Below are 18,363 nucleotides of genomic sequence, written 5' to 3' on the forward strand. Positions count from 1 at the left end.
TCTTTATTGGCTGCCTGTATCCTGGGAATTTGTAGCTTCCTTTGAGTGATTTTGCATAGCCGTAAAATGTTTAGAATGCAAAGAAATGAATTTTGGCTCAGGACAGACATGTTAAACAAGATAGTGGCTTTTATTGGAAATAAGGCAGAAAAGGAACACTGAAATGGAAATCAGAGAAAATTTTTAAAAGATAGGAGACTGGGAAGCAATTAGAAATCTGAGAAAGAGAAACAGCTGGCTTATAAAGATTGTAGGAATGATTACTTTACTGAATGATTACACTGCTGAGTAACATCTTGTGGGTGAATAAAACTGTTTAAAAAAGGGAGAGGGGAAGGATATGATCCAGGAATAACTTAAAAGCCAATAAAGGTAATTATGAAAAAATGTTCAAACATGGCATAGAATTTCAGCCACTGACTTTGGAAGATGCTTTATTGGCACCTCAAACCATAGAAATATTTGCCGTCTTAGAGTACGTGATAATAAATAAAAGTTGAGCAAAGCCTTGGTGTATAGCCAGTGAGGATTATAGGAAGAGAAGTGTATTACCAGTGAATTTTTCATGTGAAATCAGCCTGCCTTGTGCTTTATCTACTTGGACAGCATCTGTTCCATAGCTGTGTCATTGCCCACATTTGCTGTTTTTTTCCCTCCTGCTGCATGTCAAACTTGAAAACCAGCTTAATTTCTAACTCTGGTTTGTTAATCTCCAGTCCCTTGATTCCATAACTTAATGCTCTTCCCCAAATTAATTTGAGTAGTACCCACATTCTACTTGAAATATGTATGAGTGCACATGTACAAAAATATGCAGATAAGGCAACAGGTAATTTCTTTGTGTTTTTTTAGGAAGATGGTTTAATTGAGTTTTTGTTTCCTTTTTGTACTATTATGAATTGTTTTTATAAACTGCTGAATGATAAAGGACAGAGAGAGCTTTCCAAATAATATTCTCACTCAGTGTATTATGTGTGGGTTAAAATCTGACAGGTTTCATAGGAGCAGGCTTTCTGAATAGCCATTTAAAAAATTAAGTGAAAACTCACTAGTGGCAAATTACACACAATGATTTTAAGCCCCAGGAGGCTGACTCTATGTACATATTGAATAGTTGTTTGTTCTTAGTTTATTGTATAAATATAGCCAATTAAGTTCATTGTAAAAAAAATTGAATTGCATTTGTTGTAAAATTGGTAAAGTGACTCGAATTTTAACACTTCGACATTTTAAACACATATAATTTTGGGACACCTGGCAACTAATGAGATTGTAGATTTCTGATTAATTTTATACATTGTTTCATCGCTTTGCCCCTTTTTTTGTAGGTCTGAACAAAATTAAGAAGAAGGAGCTTCTACAATCACAGCAGATGAAGATCCACTGGTAAATCGATCAGGATTTTTGGCCTGCCCTCCAAAGAAAAGGTAACTGGTTCTTTCAGCATAGCACAGCTGAGTAAATGCTGCAGTGCCTCTGATTATAATGGAGTTTGAGTTTTACCAAAGGATGATAATTTTTTAAATTTAAGGTATCTGAGTAAGGTCTCCAATTTTAAGCATTGGATCATTGAATAGCTTATTAATATGAAATGACAGTGAATTTTAGAGTACAATATTTTTAGATGTTTGTCAAAATAAAATCTGCTAAATAACCTTCCCTCCCCCAAATTCATTAAAATTTTTGGAATACTTTGGAGATAGGAACCTGCACCACCCGCCCCCCGCACCAATCCATATTCACCTTTTCCTGTGAAGTCGTCTAAAGATGTGCTCTTGCATTTTTGTCCTGTTCCACTTTCCCAAGCTCCTGTTTTCTTCTCTCTACAAGCAATGTAGACCCAGTTGCTGAGGGCAGGGGAGATTGTAAGGAAATTGTAAAACCGACCGGAGAACTTCAGGTGCACTTTCTGGGCCCAGTGCCTTTGCCCAGCCTGCTGGCTCTGCTCGTGAGCAGTCCCAGATCATTACAAAAATAGCAGTCACCATTGATTGAGTTCCTCACTGCATAGTCACTATTTTCATTTACTATTTGGGGAGGAGGGTGGTAAGTTTCATATAATGTGAAAAAGAAGAAAAACTTCTGAAGGTGTTTTTATTAAAAAAAAAAAAAAATGATGCATCCTCCCATCTACTCTTGAAAGGAATGAGGGGGGCTTCCAGGTTAAGATGTAGTTTAAGATGAGTCATTGAAGGATAAAACTGAACAGAACCCAAACAGGAAAGAGCAAAGGAGTTTCAGCCTCTGAAATTGATCAACTTACAAATTTAGGCAACAAATGCAATGCCTCAGTCAGGTTTTAGGCATCTGTAGCAAAGATGGAAACATTTTGGACAACATGAACATGCATCTGCAAAGATAACATTTTGACTGTGACCAAACAGAAACAGGAGCTTGTAGAAGGATGTAGCAGTTTTGTTAAGGTGTTTAGAAGAACAGGACTGGGCAGCTCTGAAGTCTCCACCTTCAAAATAGGCCCTTAAAATTTTCCAGCCCAAAGCTGAAAGGCTAGCAGTGCAGAGGTATCTTTCAGTGATCATCAAAGTCATCACAAAGGATGGCATTCACTGTGGAATGTCTGGAAAGTGCCAGAGAAGCAAGAAGCAGGGCTTTCCTAGATGGTGGTCAGCAACTGGCAGTGGTGGGATATGAGGGAGTGGGAGGTGAAGGTAGAGAGGAAACATTTGACAGAAATATGCCAAAGGACCTCTTTAGTCCATAACTGTTTACTGAGCTTCTGCTACGTGCAGAAGGATTATCCTTGAGGAGGAAAAGAGAAGAATAGGAGGTGATTTTCACAGACTATAATTATGACTTACCCTTTTTGAATACCGTTCCGATGAAAAGTCAAGTATAGTAGGATACCAGGAAGCCAGTGACAAGGGGGGTAAAGAAGTATCGCAACTCTCAAGACTGCAGGGATTAGACACGTGGAGGAATGAAGTGGACCAGGTGGAACTATGAGAAGCTGTTAAATTCATGACTAATCTCAAAGGGCTTTTACCTTTTCAATGCCAGCTGATCCTAGTCCCAAAATCCATTCAACAGATATTAATGGAGTGCCTACTTATATGCTGTGCTCTTCCAGGCACTGGGAATTAATTAGTAAATCAAAGTCCCTGCCATTGTGGCACTTACCTTTTAATAAGAAGAAATAGATGTAGCAAATGTAATAAGTAAATACATTGATTTGACTTCTGTTTTAATAAAACCACTCTGGCCACTATATTGAGATAGGATATAGAGGGCAAGGGTAAAAGCAGTGAAAGCAGTTAAACTATGGTTATTGAAATAACCCAGACCTTTCAGAATTTTAAGGGAACTGAAATCGTAACTTTAATGACTTTTCTTGATTTTTTTCAAAGTTAGCAATTTAAGAAAACAGTTTGAGTCCACCTAAATAAGTCGGTGGGATTCTGCCACGTGGTGACAGTTTGCTACCTTGGGTATAGAAATGATAAAGGAAGTCAGAAAAAGGTGAGGACTTTGGGCCAGGCTAAGTTGGGGAAGGTCAGTGTTGACTTGAAACTCACACGAAAGCTTGATTTTGATTAGCACATGAAGCTGAAGGAAGGGAAAAGATAATGGCATGTAACTAGTCACAGTAGCAAAAAGGTGGAAAGAACCCAAATGTCCATCACCTGATGAATGGATAAACAAACTGGCATATCCACACAGTGAAATTTTATTCAGCCATAAAGTAGAAAAAATTACAGATATATGCTCCAACAAGGGTGAACCTCGAAAACCTGGCTAACTGAAAGAAGCCAGACGCAAGAGGTCACATACTGTACGGTTTCAACATTGTGAAATATCCAAAATAGGCAAATCTATTGAGAAAGAAAACAGATGTGGTTTCTAGGGGCTGTGAGAGGGATGGGAGACGGGGAGTGACTGCTTAACAGGTACAGGGTTTCCTTTCGGGGTGATGAAATGTTCTGGAACAAAATAGTGATGATGATTGCACCACATTGTAGTGTACTAAATGTCACTAAGTTGTATACTTTAAAATGGTGAATTCTATGTTATGTGAATTTTACCTCAATTTTTTTTTAAAAAAGGATGGCATGTGGAAAAGTATTTGAAGGATGTGTATTTTATGTCTTGTTTAGCTGGAGTGGAGTCTTTGTAAGGGGGCGTGATGGATGATAAAACTCGAAAAAAACGATGTTGAGTCAGATAGTGAAAGTTGTTGGCTGCCAGGCAAGCAGTTTAGACTCTCTTCTGTTAGCAGCTGTAAAACATAGCAGTGTGTACTCCCTAAGTAAGAAGGAAACTGAAGAGAGGTTGGTGCTTTGGGAATCGCAGCCTCTGGGATTCAAAGCAAAGCAAGCGGCCTCTGGCTTTATCAATCTGTGCTATTGCTGCTCACCTCGTGGAATTTTATGATAACCTCATGGAAGTCGCAAACAAAATTAATTTAGAGTTTCTTCATCTTTTAAAGAATATGCTTATTATAGTTCCTGATTATAAGTGTGTGTTATTAAAAAAATTAGATAACTATGTGAGGTGACTGATATGTCAACTAACCTTATCGTGGTAATTGTTTTGAGATACATATATATCCATATCTGTATATCTATCTCAAGTATCTCAAATCATCACATTGTATACCGGAAACATACACAATCTTATGTGTCAATTATATTTCAGTAAAACTGGAAAAAATTTAAACATTATATAAACCCTAATAAAAAGCATAATAATTACATTCCTTCCCTCCCTAGTACCCATAAGTCCAAAGCTATCTAGACTATTGTCTGTGAATAGACTCATCGTCATCATCATTATTACATTTTCACAAAAACAGGCACATATTATGCATAGTATTTTGCATGTCACTTTAAAAAAACTTACATCTTGGCTGTCTTTCTACTTCTTTCTTTTGGATTGCTACATTATATGCTAGACTTTCATTTGTAAAAACGAGCAAAAAAATTGAAAAGCAAATGCCATTTACCTCTATTACGAAGAAAATGAGGTATCATAAAATGTAAAAGTAGCTAACATTTAATGGGCCCTAACTATTTGCCAGGCGCTCTTCTAAGCATATTAATTCACTCACTCCTTGTAACAACCTGATGAGGTAGATACTGTTTTGATCCTCCTTTTACAGAGAAGTTAACTGAGGCAGAGACAAAATGTGTCCTGTTATGGTCCATGGTTAGGCAGTAGCAGAAATGGGCTCCAGGACCAGCTTCAGCTCCAACTGATGGTTGTTACGAGGGAGCTTGTGGCCACTGGTGTGAGATTATGAAGATTTTTCAAGAGAAGTCAATCTGGAATTTTGTGTGAAATTTTCCAGATTTTAATGTTGGCTTTTAAAAAAATAGCTTTATTGAGATATAATTTAAATGCCACAAATTTACCACTTTAATCATTTTTAGTGTATTGACAATGTTGTGCAGACAACACGTCTATCTAGGTCTAAACCATTTTTATCACCCCCAAAGGAAACATCGTTTCCATTAAACAGTCACTTTCCATCCTCCCCTCTCACCAAACCCTGGAAGCCGCTGCTCTGCTTTGTTTCTGTGAATTTGCCTATTTTGGATATTTCACATAAATAAAATCATATAATATGTGGCCTCTGTGTCTGGCTTCTTTTACTTAGCTTGTTTTTGAGGTTCATCCATATTGTAGCATGTATCAGTACTTCATTCCTTTGAATGGGTGAATAATACTCTATTGTGTGGCTGGGTATACCACATTTTACTTAGCCATTCTTCAGTTGATGGACACTTGGGTTGTTTCCACCTTTTGGCTTTGTGAACAATGCCATTATGAACATTGGTATACAAGTATCTCTTTGAGTCCTTGCTTTCAGTTCTTTGAGTGTATACCTAGAAGTGGAATTGCTGGATCATATTGTAATTGTTTGTTTAACCTTTCAAAAGACTGTCAAACTGTTTTCCACAGGGGCTGCACCATTTTACATTCCCATCAACAATGTAGAAGGATTCCTATTCCTCCACATCCTTACCAACACTTGTCATTTTCTGTTTTTGTTTGTTTTTATTTCCTTACTAGCCATCCTAGTGGGTGTGGAGTGGTATCTCATTGTGGTTTTGATTTGTATTTCTCTAATGACAAATGATGTTGAGCATCTTTTCATGTGCTTGTTGGTCATTTGTATTATCTCCTTTGGAGAAATGTCTGTTGAGATCCTTTGCCCATTGCAAAAATTGGATTCTTCGTCTTTTGTTGTTGTTGTTGTCAGAGCTCTTTATACATTCTAGATACAAGTCCCTTATCAGATATTGGATTTGCAAAAATTTTCTCCATTCTCTGGGTTCTTTTCACTTCCTTCAGGGTGTCCTTTGAAGCACAAAAGTTTAATGATTTTGATGAAGTCCAGTTTATCTATTTGGCCCTGTTTTGTAAGAAATACCTGGTAAGTTGGATTCCAGCCTTCTAATCATCCACTTGTGCTTGCTGCTGTGCTGCCACTTCCCCCAGAAACCATTTGGAAAAATCCTAATGTTTTGTGAAGATCCCTGTGTTCTGAAGTGGAGGCAAGAAGCTCTAGAAAGCAGCAAAGATAGATTTCCTACCAGTAGTGGTTTTGTTTTGATTCACCGTTTTGGCTCCTGAAGTTCCTTCACTTGGAGCAGTTTGGTGGAGAGGAGGATGCAGTAGAAAGTGGAGAAGATCATGGTCTCCGGGTCCTGCAGATTTTATGTCAAAAGAGAGGTTTGAATAGGTTAAAATAAAACGTCAAAACTTTGCTGTGAGTCATAGGTGGTGCCATTTAAAATCAGAGAGGCCCGGGGAGAGAAGTAACTGTGTGTTTCTGGGAAGAATGGTTTAGGGACCCTGAAATCTGGAGAGTCATTTGGGTTCAGGTCTCGCCCTTTGTATGAGAAAATATGTGTTTAGGTTGGGGGTTGAAGGTAGGGAACTGTATTCATTCATAGTCATTCACTCACATGTTAGTGAAATGTAGTACAATCTGCATGCCATCTATCTTTACCAAGAGATGGAAGGTTTTGTTTTAGAGGTGGAAAGGGGTTGCAAGCCTTTGTGGAACAGTCTGCCTTTGGGGAAGCAGTACAAACCCAGATGGGTTCCTGGATCAGGGTGTACACAAAGAATGTGGAAAAGTTAGGTGGATTGTGTTTGCTAGATCTGTGTCTTTACTTAGGACTGGAACTTTGCTGCAGAAAGGGGGAAGAAAAAGCTGTGTTGTTCCTTCCTTCTTGTACTAACACACCTATACTGTTAGTCCTAGAGTTCAGCCCTAAGGCATTTTGCTGACCAGCTTGGGGACCTGGACACTGCACATCTTATGGTTTGTGAGGAGGTGGGTTCCATGTTCCAAATGACACCCTTATGTTGGAATGCAAACTGTTAATCTTTGGGAGACTAAGCATATATCTCATTGCCACCTTGATTTCAGGGCATATACTCTTAACCCTAGTCCAGGAAGTCCAATTTAGATTTAGATGTAGAAGTGGGGATGAGTTCCTATGAGGTTAGTGTGAGATCAGGAAAGATTTTGTTAAGGAAATGAAACTTGAGGGGGAACGTAACTGAACAGTAGGATTTCAGCCAAGGGCGGGGGAAGCATTACAGATGGCGTGGCCTGTATGAACAAAGGCTTGAGAGCTGGGATCTGGAGGGGGAGCATATTCAAAGCTATGAATTGGTCATTTGGGCTGGACTGTAGGGTACCTGCAAGAGGGAACACTGTAGATGCGGTGGAGCTGAGCCTGGGGCCACCTGGAGAGGGCCTGGAGTGCTAGCAGAAAAGTTTTTATTGAGTTCAGTGGTCAGTGCTGAGCCCGTGAAAGTGTTAGAGCAAGGACTGACAAACTAATGCCATGCTTTACCCTGCAAAAATGATCTGCTAGCATATCATGGCTAGATTAGAATTGGGGCTTCTTATGTGATAGGTATGGTGATAGTAATGATAGCTCTAGGGTAGGGTACTTTTGCACTATTAACTTTTTTAATATTCCTCGTAAAGTAGATACTCCTATTTTACATCATATTTATTTATTTATTTATTTATTTATTTGGACTTTGTTGGGTCTTTGTTGCTGCACGGGCTTTCTCTAGTTGCGGCGAGCAGGGGCTACTCTTCATTGCGGTGCACGGGCTTCTCACTGCGGTCGCTTCTGTTGTTGTGGAGCACGGGCCCTAGAGCTCGCAGGATTCAGTACTAGCAGTGCGTGGGCTCTGTAGTTGTGGCTCGTGGGCTCTGGAGTGCAGGCTCAGTAGTTGTGGCGCACAGGCTTAGTTGCTCCGTGGCATGTGGGATCTTCCTGGACAAGGGATCGAACCCGTGTCCCCTGCATTGGCAGGCGGATTCTTAACCACTGCACCACCAAGGAAGTCCCACATCATTTTATAAATGAGGAAACAGGCACAGAGAAGTCAAAATTTCCCCAGAGTTATACAGTAAATAAGTGGTAGAACTGGGATTCAGCCTGGGCATATTGGCTCTAGAACACCTGTTCTTAACTGCTGGGCCCATAAGATGGTAATACTTACCATCACTTCAGTGAAAGCTGATGGGTACAAAGGTGACATAGGGAATTATTTTTAACAGTGTGTTTAATCTTTGCATTTTAGTGCATCTGAGGCAGTGCGCTAGAACTATGACTATACAGTCAGCCGCTTTTTATAGCTAAATGTTAGTCCATTTAGCTATTTTTTCCATTCCTTTCCTATAACTTAATCCTTTCTCTCTCTTTTTAAAAAAACTCTTTAACCTGAAGGCTTTAAATGAAGATTTTAAATGAAATTTGTCAATCGTTCAAAATTACAGGCCGGTATTAAATTCCTAGAAACATTTGGGCCTTTATTCAGTTTAAAGTTACATGTTAATACCTTTTTATAGGTGTATTGTTAAATTTTCTCTCTTTTCAAGCGGTTTGCTATTACTGGTGAATGATTCTTTGGGAGAATTTGTAGCTACACACATATGATTAAGAAAACAAACCAAAAATTCAAAGCTTTGAACTTTTGGGCAAATGTCACAGTTTATAGAATGACTATGCATACAGGTTAAGCCTTTAAAAAGATAATTACCTTCATCTTTTAGTCTCCACTTTTGCAACTCTCCTTATTATTCCTAATTTCGCATTTGATTGTCAGCAATTCTAGCCACCGAGCTGATGAGTTAAATTTCTTCCACTCTTCTCTTCTCCCCCTTCTGGAATACTGATGTATTTATAACAGGCTGTAAGGTATTTCACTAGAGGGAGCACAGTTAAAGAGGGGCCTTGCCTGCCATACCCCTTATGCAGAAGAGAGCCCTGGCTCTGTCTCCAGAAGAAAGAAGGAAAGAGATAGGTGTGGTCAGAGGAGGGAGAGAGGATATGAACAAAGGCACAGCCAATTTTAGGAGGAGATAATGCAACCCAAGGCAACACATTCCTAATTTAGTGGTTCCAAGTTTCTTTTTACTCAAATGACTGCAATCCTTTGGGGTTGATAATGGAGAATCTCTGTTATCAGCCCTGTAATTTGCACCCATAAATATACTGTAGTTGCTGGTTTTCAAGTTTATTAAAATGTTGTATTGGGACTGGTGGTTCTTTCCAAATAAAAAGGCTGGTTGTGTGGTGTCTTGCATCTTAGGCAAGTTTTGGACAGTTTCAGTAATTTTACATTAAACCGAATTTAAAGATTTTGTTATTGTTGTTGCTGTTGTTTTGTTTTGTATTTAGTGATGCCTTTGGCCTTTGAACAAAGCATTTTACAAGTGAATCTGCTGTGCAAAGAATCCTTTTTGTAAAGAGAGACCTTGTTACCCTGGCACCTACTGGGAACATCCCTAAATTTGGATGGTGAAGTAAGGCCACCTTTTAAATACATCCCTGGAAGGGATGAAATACTCAGAACTTGGCAGCGTTTCACTTCTGACGGCCTAGTTCTTAAGCCACATACAGTCTAATTGGTGGTGACAGCTTTTTCCATAAGAGCATTTTGATTAAAATTAAATTAAAAAATTTCCCCTACTTCTCATTCTTCTCACATCCTCAGTGAAATTACGATGTTGTGTTTACTCTGGTGCCTAGCAGAGTGCCTGGTATGTGGTAGGCGAGCAGGAACAGTTTGATAAATTGAATCCTCATTACTCAAACCTTACAAAACATATCATTTATCTGTACAGACAAATGCTGAAGATCTTCAGAACTATAGGACATGATCAGAAGTACGCCGGTAGGAGAACTGATTGATAGCATACAAGGAACGCTATTACATGAAAATAATTATAGTAAATGAATGTAAATTGTATTGTTCATGTTTTAAAATATTTTTTGGGTGCAGAGGAGGGGGTTTAGGTTAAGAAGTCATCAGGTTCTTTATTATAAAACCAAGTGTTTGAGTTTCTGTCGTACTCTTGTTTATAGAGAGTGCCCTTTGTATAAGAACACTTTTTAAATGTTGCCCAGATTTGAGTATCAGACAACTGTACTTTCTCAGCTAGCAGTTTTGGCTTTTGTTGGTGACTCATTCAAACAGTTGAGAAACTCAAACCAACTATGGATATCAGAAACTGCACGTTCTGGAAGGGGTTAGGACTTTCTCATGGGTGAAGAGAATGTAGTAAAATGCATTGGCTGCAGCAGAAGAGAATTGGCAGGGAGATGGCCAGGAATTGCCTGTCATTCTCTTGGTGCTCGCATCTTCTTCAACTTGGTGACACATTTCTTAGATGAGAATAGATCTGAATTGCTCTGTGTGATATAAGATACTTGTTTATAGTGTTCGTTTTGTGTTATTTTGTACTTTCCATGGATCTTTTTATGCAATCCTCAGAAACCTGGCTTTATCTCTGTTTTACAGATTAGCAAACTGAGATCCAAGTAAATTAGGTAACTTGCTTACGTTACACAGTTTGTAAGTGAAAGACCCAGTATATGAACCCAGAAAAAATTCACAGGGACTGGCTCCAGAGCCCTCCCTCATTTTCCTTATCTGTAAATAGTAATACAACTCCTACCCTACACAACTGAGAATATTAATAGAGATAATGCAAAAAGGTACCTACAGCAATGCTTGGCACCTAGTAGGTGCCCAATAATTGATAGCTGCTATTAGTAACAATTTCTCTTAGTAACTATCATAATACTAAGAGGATGTTTAGTATTTTTTATTCTAAGACCTGTCGTGTTTTCTTTATTAAACCAATCAAAAAATGGGGGGGGAAGTATGAAACAAGAATAATGACAGAAGTTGAAGTATTATAAATTGCCATATTGACCCCCATTAGCTTGAAGTCATATTAGTGAATCTCGAAGTATTTTCACATGTAAAAAGGGGGAAATCAAGCAGTGTCTTGAGGAAGTAGGACTGTACTTCATGTTTGCCATTCTTCCCCTTATTTTCATTCTCACCCTCTACTCTCAGGGATCAGAGAAGGGCTGTACTCAATAGGCAAGCTGTCTTTTTTACCTATATAGCTGGGTGGCCCTAAGCTTTTCTTTTTAATGGCAGCTCCAAATGCCATAAAATTCAAATTTTTGTTTCCCTTAAATGTAGAATTAGAAAATTCAAAACAATTCATAAATTGTGCACTTTAATCTCGGAAAACTAAAAAGTTAGGTGTTTTTATGTATTTCTGTAATTCTACAGATTTTTCAGTGATCTGGATGAAAAATTGAAGGTCTGCATTGGTGACATCCAAGATTGAGGGCCTTGGTTAAGAGTTAGGAACCTTATTACTAAGGGAATTATGTTTTACCTATGCATTTTTTTTGTCATTGATGCTCTTATGTAGGAAGTTAAAGCTTTAGAAATATGGTTTTTAATCCTACCAATCATTTCTACCATTTTTGTTTATTCTGTTTTTTCTGCTTCTTAGATAAGGACAGGAAGCATCCATAGTTTTGGGGAACTTTTGTTTGCATGCAATCCAGGAAAAAATTACGCACTTATTTCTAAACATTTAAAAAATAAATTAATATATATGTGTGTATATATATTTTATTTTATTTTTTTTTCACTAAAGCCTTTAAATTTTGAACCCAAAACAAGCACTTTCTACAGGAGCCCTGCATTGAGTTTAGGTTGCAATAACATTTCCTTATTTTTACTCTTTTTAAACATTTTTATGTTTCTGAGAGTTGGACTTTGTTTCTTTAGCAGAGAAGTTGGCCACCTCTATGACGCCAGATGTTCTAGATAAAAAACCTGAATAAGCCCGCTTTTTCCCCACCTAAAGAAAGCACCTCTAGGCAAGCAGCTATGACACACGTGCCTCAGGAGTGCTGATATTACTGCTATGTGAAACATGATTAAAATCATTGTTTCATGTTTCAGGCTGCAGATTTTCACATCAGTCTGAAGGAAGAGTAATGATAAGAACACTTAATCGAAAGTGCTTGATGTGGTCTGCTACAGTTTCAAATATTTCAGGTGCTTTAGTTCATTAAGTATCCCTTTATTTTATCATCTTTACCCATCACTTGAGCAAAAGCTTTGCGCGCAGTCTGTGTATTGGGGAGGGGTGCTAAGTTGTGTGGGCCAATGCTTAATTTAGTGAACAATATCTAACAGAAAACAGTATTTTCTAGGAATGCTGTACCTACACCTAAACCTTAGGTTCCCTCCCTGCCCAGGCAAAGACAATCATAAAGAGGGAGACCAACGGCTTGAATTAAAACTAAACTAGATTTGGGGGGGGGGGTGCGGGGCGAATGAATCACTTCTAGGAGCATTGGAAAGAGAAATAAAGAAATTTGGGGTAGTGTCTCCAAAACAGGTAAATGGATTCGCCTCGGTCTCTCTCTCCTCCACTCCATTTTACACTGATTTCATGGTCTCCTCTTTGCTGGACGAGCTCAAATACCCCGGGAGCACGCTGTGACCTCCCGTGGTGGGCTTAGGGCCGACACCTGGGACTGCACCTGGGCCGCATTTCCTCGCCTGCCAGTGGTTTCCTCCACGCCAGGCTTCCGCTCGGCGGCGGTTTCCCATTCATGCTTTTGACAGCCGTGCGGCCGCCCGCGAGCGGAGATCCAACTGCTCCCTGAACCGGCCCCTGCGCCCCAGGTGGGACCCCGGGCGGGAAGGCCCTACGGCGACGCCGCCCGCTGGTGCTCCGGGGCCAGCCGGCCGGCTTCTCCATGGGTGGCTGCGTTTCCGACTTCGCCCTGGCTCCACTCCGGGGGCTTGACGCGCAAACTTCGCCGGAGCGAGCTGAGAGGGTGGGACCGGCGAGGGGAGGAGGCGGCGGGAGGCGCCTCCGCTTAAGGGAGCCGGCCGGGCGCCGCCGCTCGGACGGACGCGCGGACGGAAGGGAGGAGCGGGGCCGCCGGGCCCGGCCCGGGGATGCAAGCGGCCTCAGGGTGGGCAGCCCGAGGGCCGGGGGTGCATCTTGGGCCTCCCCGCCGCGGCGGAGCGCGGGGCTGGGGCGGAGGCAGCTCGGGGCGCCGGCCTCCGCGCCGGCTCTCAGCGGCGGAGGCAGGCTGGGGATCCTGCGCCGCGGTGGCGGGTTGCCGGCGCTTGTCCCCTCCCCCGAGGGGCGCCGGAGTCGAAAGCGAAAGCGAGCCCGCGCAGCGGACTTTGCGCCTGGGGCGGGGGGTGGCCCGGGAGGAGACGAGCTGGGGGGCTGGGCGGCTGGGGGCGCTGTCAGCGCTCCCCACCCGGCCCGCGGGCCGCGCACGCCGCCGGAACTCCCCGGCGCCTCCTTAAAAGCGGCCCCCGCGCGACTCTTTCCCCCCTTTTTTTTGTTACATTGTAGGAGCGGAAAGAATGTCGGAGCGGGCCGCAGATGACGTCAGGGGGGAGCCGCGCCGAGCGGCGGCGGCGGCGGGCGGAGCAGCGGCCGCGGCTGCCCGGCAGCAGCAGCAGCAGCAACAGCAGACTCCGCAGCCCCAGCGGCAGCCGCCGCCGCCGCCGCCGCCGCGGCGCCTACGGCCGGAGGACGGCGGCCCCGGGGCCGCCTCCACCTCGGCCGTCACCGCAATGGCGACCGTCGGGGAGCGCCGGCCCCTGCCCAGTCCCGAAGCGATGCTGGGACAGTCGTGGAATCTGTGGGTCGAGGCTTCCAAACTTCCTGGGAAAGACGGTGAGTGTCCACGCCTTCCTCTTCCCCCCCCGCTCCGCCCCCCCACCCCCGCTCCCCCGTCGTCTGACCCTTCTCCCCTCCCCCGTCCCGTGACCCGCCCCCCTCGGGGGTCAGAGATGCTATCGCTCGGTTGGGGAACGCGGAGGTGCCCGCACCTACTCCGTGCGTGCGTGAGCGTGCGTCACACTCCCGGCCACTGACCTGCCTCTCCCCTCCTCCTGTGTGTGTGTATCTCCTAGGGACGGAGTTGGACGAAAGTTTCAAGGAGTTTGGGAAAAACCGCGAAGTCATGGGGCTCTGTCGCGAAGGTGAGTCCAGCCCCCTGAAGGAGTTTGTGCAAGGCTAGGGGAAGTACCCCGGCCGGCTAACCAGGGCGGGAGCTCGAGCCCCCCTGACCCGCTCCGCCCCCGCACGCGAGGATGCTGTCTGAGGAAGAAGGGGGAGGACTGCGCGTTTGGAAAATCCCGTTTCCGGGGGCTTCCTGTAACGGGGAGCGTCAGGAACCCTTCAGTGGAGGCCTGGCTGGGTGCAGTTTGAGCGGCGCTCCGTGATGAGCGCTGGGGAGCAGCAGTGATTTTAACCCAGATCCCTTCGGGTCTGACCCCCTTATGGAGAAACAAGAGGAGTGGAGGAATTGTCAGCTTCCGAAAGCTTTTCCACGAATGTTTTAGGGGGCTCTGAAAAGGAAACCTTGCCACCTGAAATTTATTGCCGGCAATCAAAATGAATTTTGAACTTTAAAAAAGGTGACACTTTACCTGTGCAGCCTATTTCTATGGGATTTAAGTTAGAGTTTTATCAAAAGGATCATCACAACTGAGGAGCTCTTGGTCGGATTTTTTTTTCTTTTACTTTTTTTTTTTTTTTTTTGAGCTGCCAAAATCAGCGAGGCGGTGGGGGTGAAGAATTTTATATGGTGAAACAAGCCTTTAGTGCTCTTAGCTAGTGAAACCAGAGTCTAGTTATTGGTCAGTTTTTATTAAAACTGGTGGAGGGGTACTCTAGGGAAATAACTGTAGTTAAAAGTGTGCCTCCAAATGAAAGGTCAGGTATCTAGGAACTGTCAGACCTTTACTTCAGATTTTCTTTTTCTGTGAATAGTCTCCTTTGCTGGCTAATGCCTCTGCTAGGCCTTGGCACACTGTGGTCAGAAAGGACTTCTGAAGCCCAGTCAATTTTAGGTTCAGTTCAAGCGATTCCTTCAGTAGCAGTACGGACAAGGACTTGAGTGAGTTTTTGGTATCCAAAATACTGAGTTTATATTCCCAGTGCAATTTTAATTCTCAGCGTGACCATGTATTTTGGTATAGTTATTGTCAGGGGCCCAAGAATAGGTACAACTTTGGCAAGTGGAATATTTTAAGGTCCAGAGTTGGCCCATTGTTATTCTGTCTCCGCAGTTACTTCTTGTTTTTAGTGCCTGTGTTGCCTCCACGTTCACTGTTTTGGTTTCTTTGAACTGGCCATTTGTTGGCCTCTTGGCACTAGGAGGAAGAGTAATACCAGTGGCAGCTCTCTGAGAGCTTCCAATTGGAACAGATTAGAGAGCAAAGTAGTAGATTTCTGAGAATGAGAATTGCTGTTTGAGACCAAAGGAAAGAGAGGGAAAGCACAGGACTTGCTGGCAATGTTGCAATAGGAAAAATCAGTTGTTAGTCCGGTTTTAGTGTTGAATTGGCAGCCCGCCTGGGCTTAAAAAAATTAAAATCACTAGGTGGTAACTCATAGGAAGCAGTTGGAGTAGAGCTGTAGAGGACCTGACCTGCTTCTGTTCTTAGTTTCTTTCTCTGGGTGTGGATGCATTTCCCATAAAGGGTTTCTAAATCTGTGTGAATACAGGGTGCTAATTATTGGTAATTCCCCTATAGAGGATGAGTAAGTGTATTAGCGTTTCACTGGGCAACTTGGTCTGGATTGAGACCCAACCAAATTTAGTTGCCTGGACCCACTTTTTGCTGTATTTATTATTTTCAGTTGGGACATAGTCATGAGTGGATTTTACCAAGAAGATCTAGGACCTCTTAATTACTTTATTCAGGCACAAAGGCATCATAGATTATTTGGTTGTGTGTGCTTCTGACCTATCAAATTATTTGTGACTGTTAGAGGTGCCATTTTTGTGTAGGCTGCTCTAACCATTCAGAGGATGCTGAAGCAGCCAGGATGGCTGAAACTCTGCCTGCCTGTTTTGAGTAGAGACTGAAGTTTTTAACTCAGTCAGTTCTTGATTCATTTGTGACTTTGTGGATTTTCTGGGACAGTTTAAAAATCCAAGCATAAGGATGTTCAGCACCTAACACAGTGGGCCTTTGTTTTTCTAACAAATAGTTCATGTCAGGCTGTTTAAGAAATGAAGATACATTTTTAAATTATCAAATTATTAGACAGTTATCCTTTGTCTTTGGTTGAGATTATCCACTACCAAGAAAACGTGTTTTGGAATTAAATTTATACTAATTCCTCTTGTCAACAAAGTTAAATTGGAAAGAAATATGTAGATAAATTGATAATGTGAATGAAGCAATCAGTCAGAAACTCCTCATCTTGGAGGATATTGAGGAATACTGGCCAGACGTTTCGAATTCTCCAGTTCACAGTTGTGCATCTGAGAGTTGGAAACCTGGGTGTAAGATTAAGTTGCTTAATATTGCATTTTACCTTTCAGAATCTAGCTTTCCCCTTTGTAAAAGGAGATGATAACACCTACTTCCCTTGGTTGTTAATAACGGTTGACATTAAATTAGATTATGGAAAATGACTTTACACATACTAATTCTTTTCAACTCTTTTAAATGCTGGTAATCTTAGACCTGATCTCCTAATTTGGTATTTGTCAAGGTCAGAGGTTTTTAACCTGGGGCTTGAATGGGCTTCAGGGGGTCATAGTTCCCGTGAAATTGTATGCAAAATAGTATGTATGTCCACTTTCAGGGCAAGTGTTCCCAGCTTCTCTTGGATTCTCAAGGATTCTTCACATATCTCTACCCCCAAAATTCAAAACTGCTAAGCTAGGATCTCTGCCCTTTTTTCTTTTTGCTCCTGTAGCTTATTTTGGCCAGTTTCCTCATGTGAGACTGCCCAAGGGTTAATGCTGTGGGAGAGGTCGGAACTATAGATTTAGATGGAAGTGAGATTATTAGTGGTTTAGCTAATATGTCATCCCCATTTTCCTATTAGCTCAAGTAGGTAAATGTTAAGATAAAATTTAAGCTATCTTTCAGAGGGCAGCCTATTTTTTATCTGCATCCTCACATTTTTATTACCTTGTTTTATTCTGTAATTTGTAATATTATTTGATGGCACATTTGGTTTTAGTGGAAAAAGATTGATAATACAGTTTTAACTTTTTCAAAGACTAAACTCAGAAGAAAAATACCTTTATTTAAAGGTGATTTTTGAAATTGTACACTTAACAAAGTAATGTTTAGATGAAATTAATTGGTATGAGTAACTGACTAAGGTTTCCATATTAGTACCTGAAAATGTAGGGAGCCTTAAAAAATAAATACATTAAATGCCTTAACTTCACAGCAAGTTGAAACAAAATGTAAAGTGTTATTGTGGGAGTCAGCAGTGGAAATACGACGTTTTCTTTGGGAAGTCATTCCTAACTTCTCTTGCGCCCACTTCTTATACAACATCAACAAACCCAGTACTCTTCCTTCCTCCAAACACTCTATCACCATTTGAAAGTGTGTGTTATGTGATGGCTCTTTTATTAGAGTGCAAGCTCCCAGAGGACAGGCTTCTTATTGACCAAGATATATTGAGCTCCTGCACATTGTTTGTGTTCAGTGAATATTTGCCCCCAAAATGAATGAACTGGGCTACTAGGAAGACTGAAGAGTTCAAATGACCAATTTTCCATTGTGTTGTGACTCAAAAAAAAGGTACCTGTTCTGTGGCGAGATGCACTTTCTGGCCCCAGGGGAGGCCAGGGACTGTCTTTCAGCATTTCCTGTGTCTCTGTCCTGAGTTTAGCACTCCATTTACACTTTCCAGAAAGAGTGCAGACAGGACACCACCTCTCTTATCTTTGATACTTAGGCAAGGGAGTAGGATGGCAACCTAGAGGATATCCACACTTGATGACAGTTGACCTCCCTGTCAAAATAACAGGGACATAGTTGAGCCTAGGGCAAGATGGAAGAGAGGTTGGTTGGCATCTACAGGCAGCTGGTTAAAAAAAAAAAAGACTAGGAAGATGGGTAGCCTCAGTCAACACGGACTGAGTCAACATAACAATACCACCTTTTTCTTTCCTAGGGAAAAAAAAATGTTCATAGTGAGTTAACTGAAAACAAATTAGGTATTGGTGCCAAAGACTATTAAAGTAA

At 41.9% G+C, this 18,363-nt stretch overlaps 1 protein-coding gene across 3 annotated transcripts in view; it reads left to right on the forward strand.

Annotated features, from left to right (window-relative positions):
- Nucleotides 1–18,363, forward strand: part of ATXN7 (ataxin 7) — a 126,193-nt gene that overhangs the window by 25,953 nt on the left and 81,877 nt on the right. For all 3 annotated transcript variants that reach the window (XM_082662843.1, XM_082662845.1, XM_082662844.1), the window contains exons 2-4: nucleotides 1,329–1,427; nucleotides 13,700–14,026; nucleotides 14,266–14,334. In XM_082662843.1, the coding sequence (XP_082518969.1) occupies nucleotides 13,711–14,026; nucleotides 14,266–14,334 (385 nt within the window). In that variant the 5' untranslated portion in view covers nucleotides 1,329–1,427; nucleotides 13,700–13,710. The remainder of the gene's footprint in view (nucleotides 1–1,328; nucleotides 1,428–13,699; nucleotides 14,027–14,265; nucleotides 14,335–18,363) is intronic.

This window comes from Grampus griseus (genome assembly GCF_964374135.1).
Source record: "Grampus griseus genome assembly, chromosome: 10".
NCBI classification, from domain to species: Eukaryota; Metazoa; Chordata; class Mammalia; order Artiodactyla; family Delphinidae; genus Grampus; species Grampus griseus.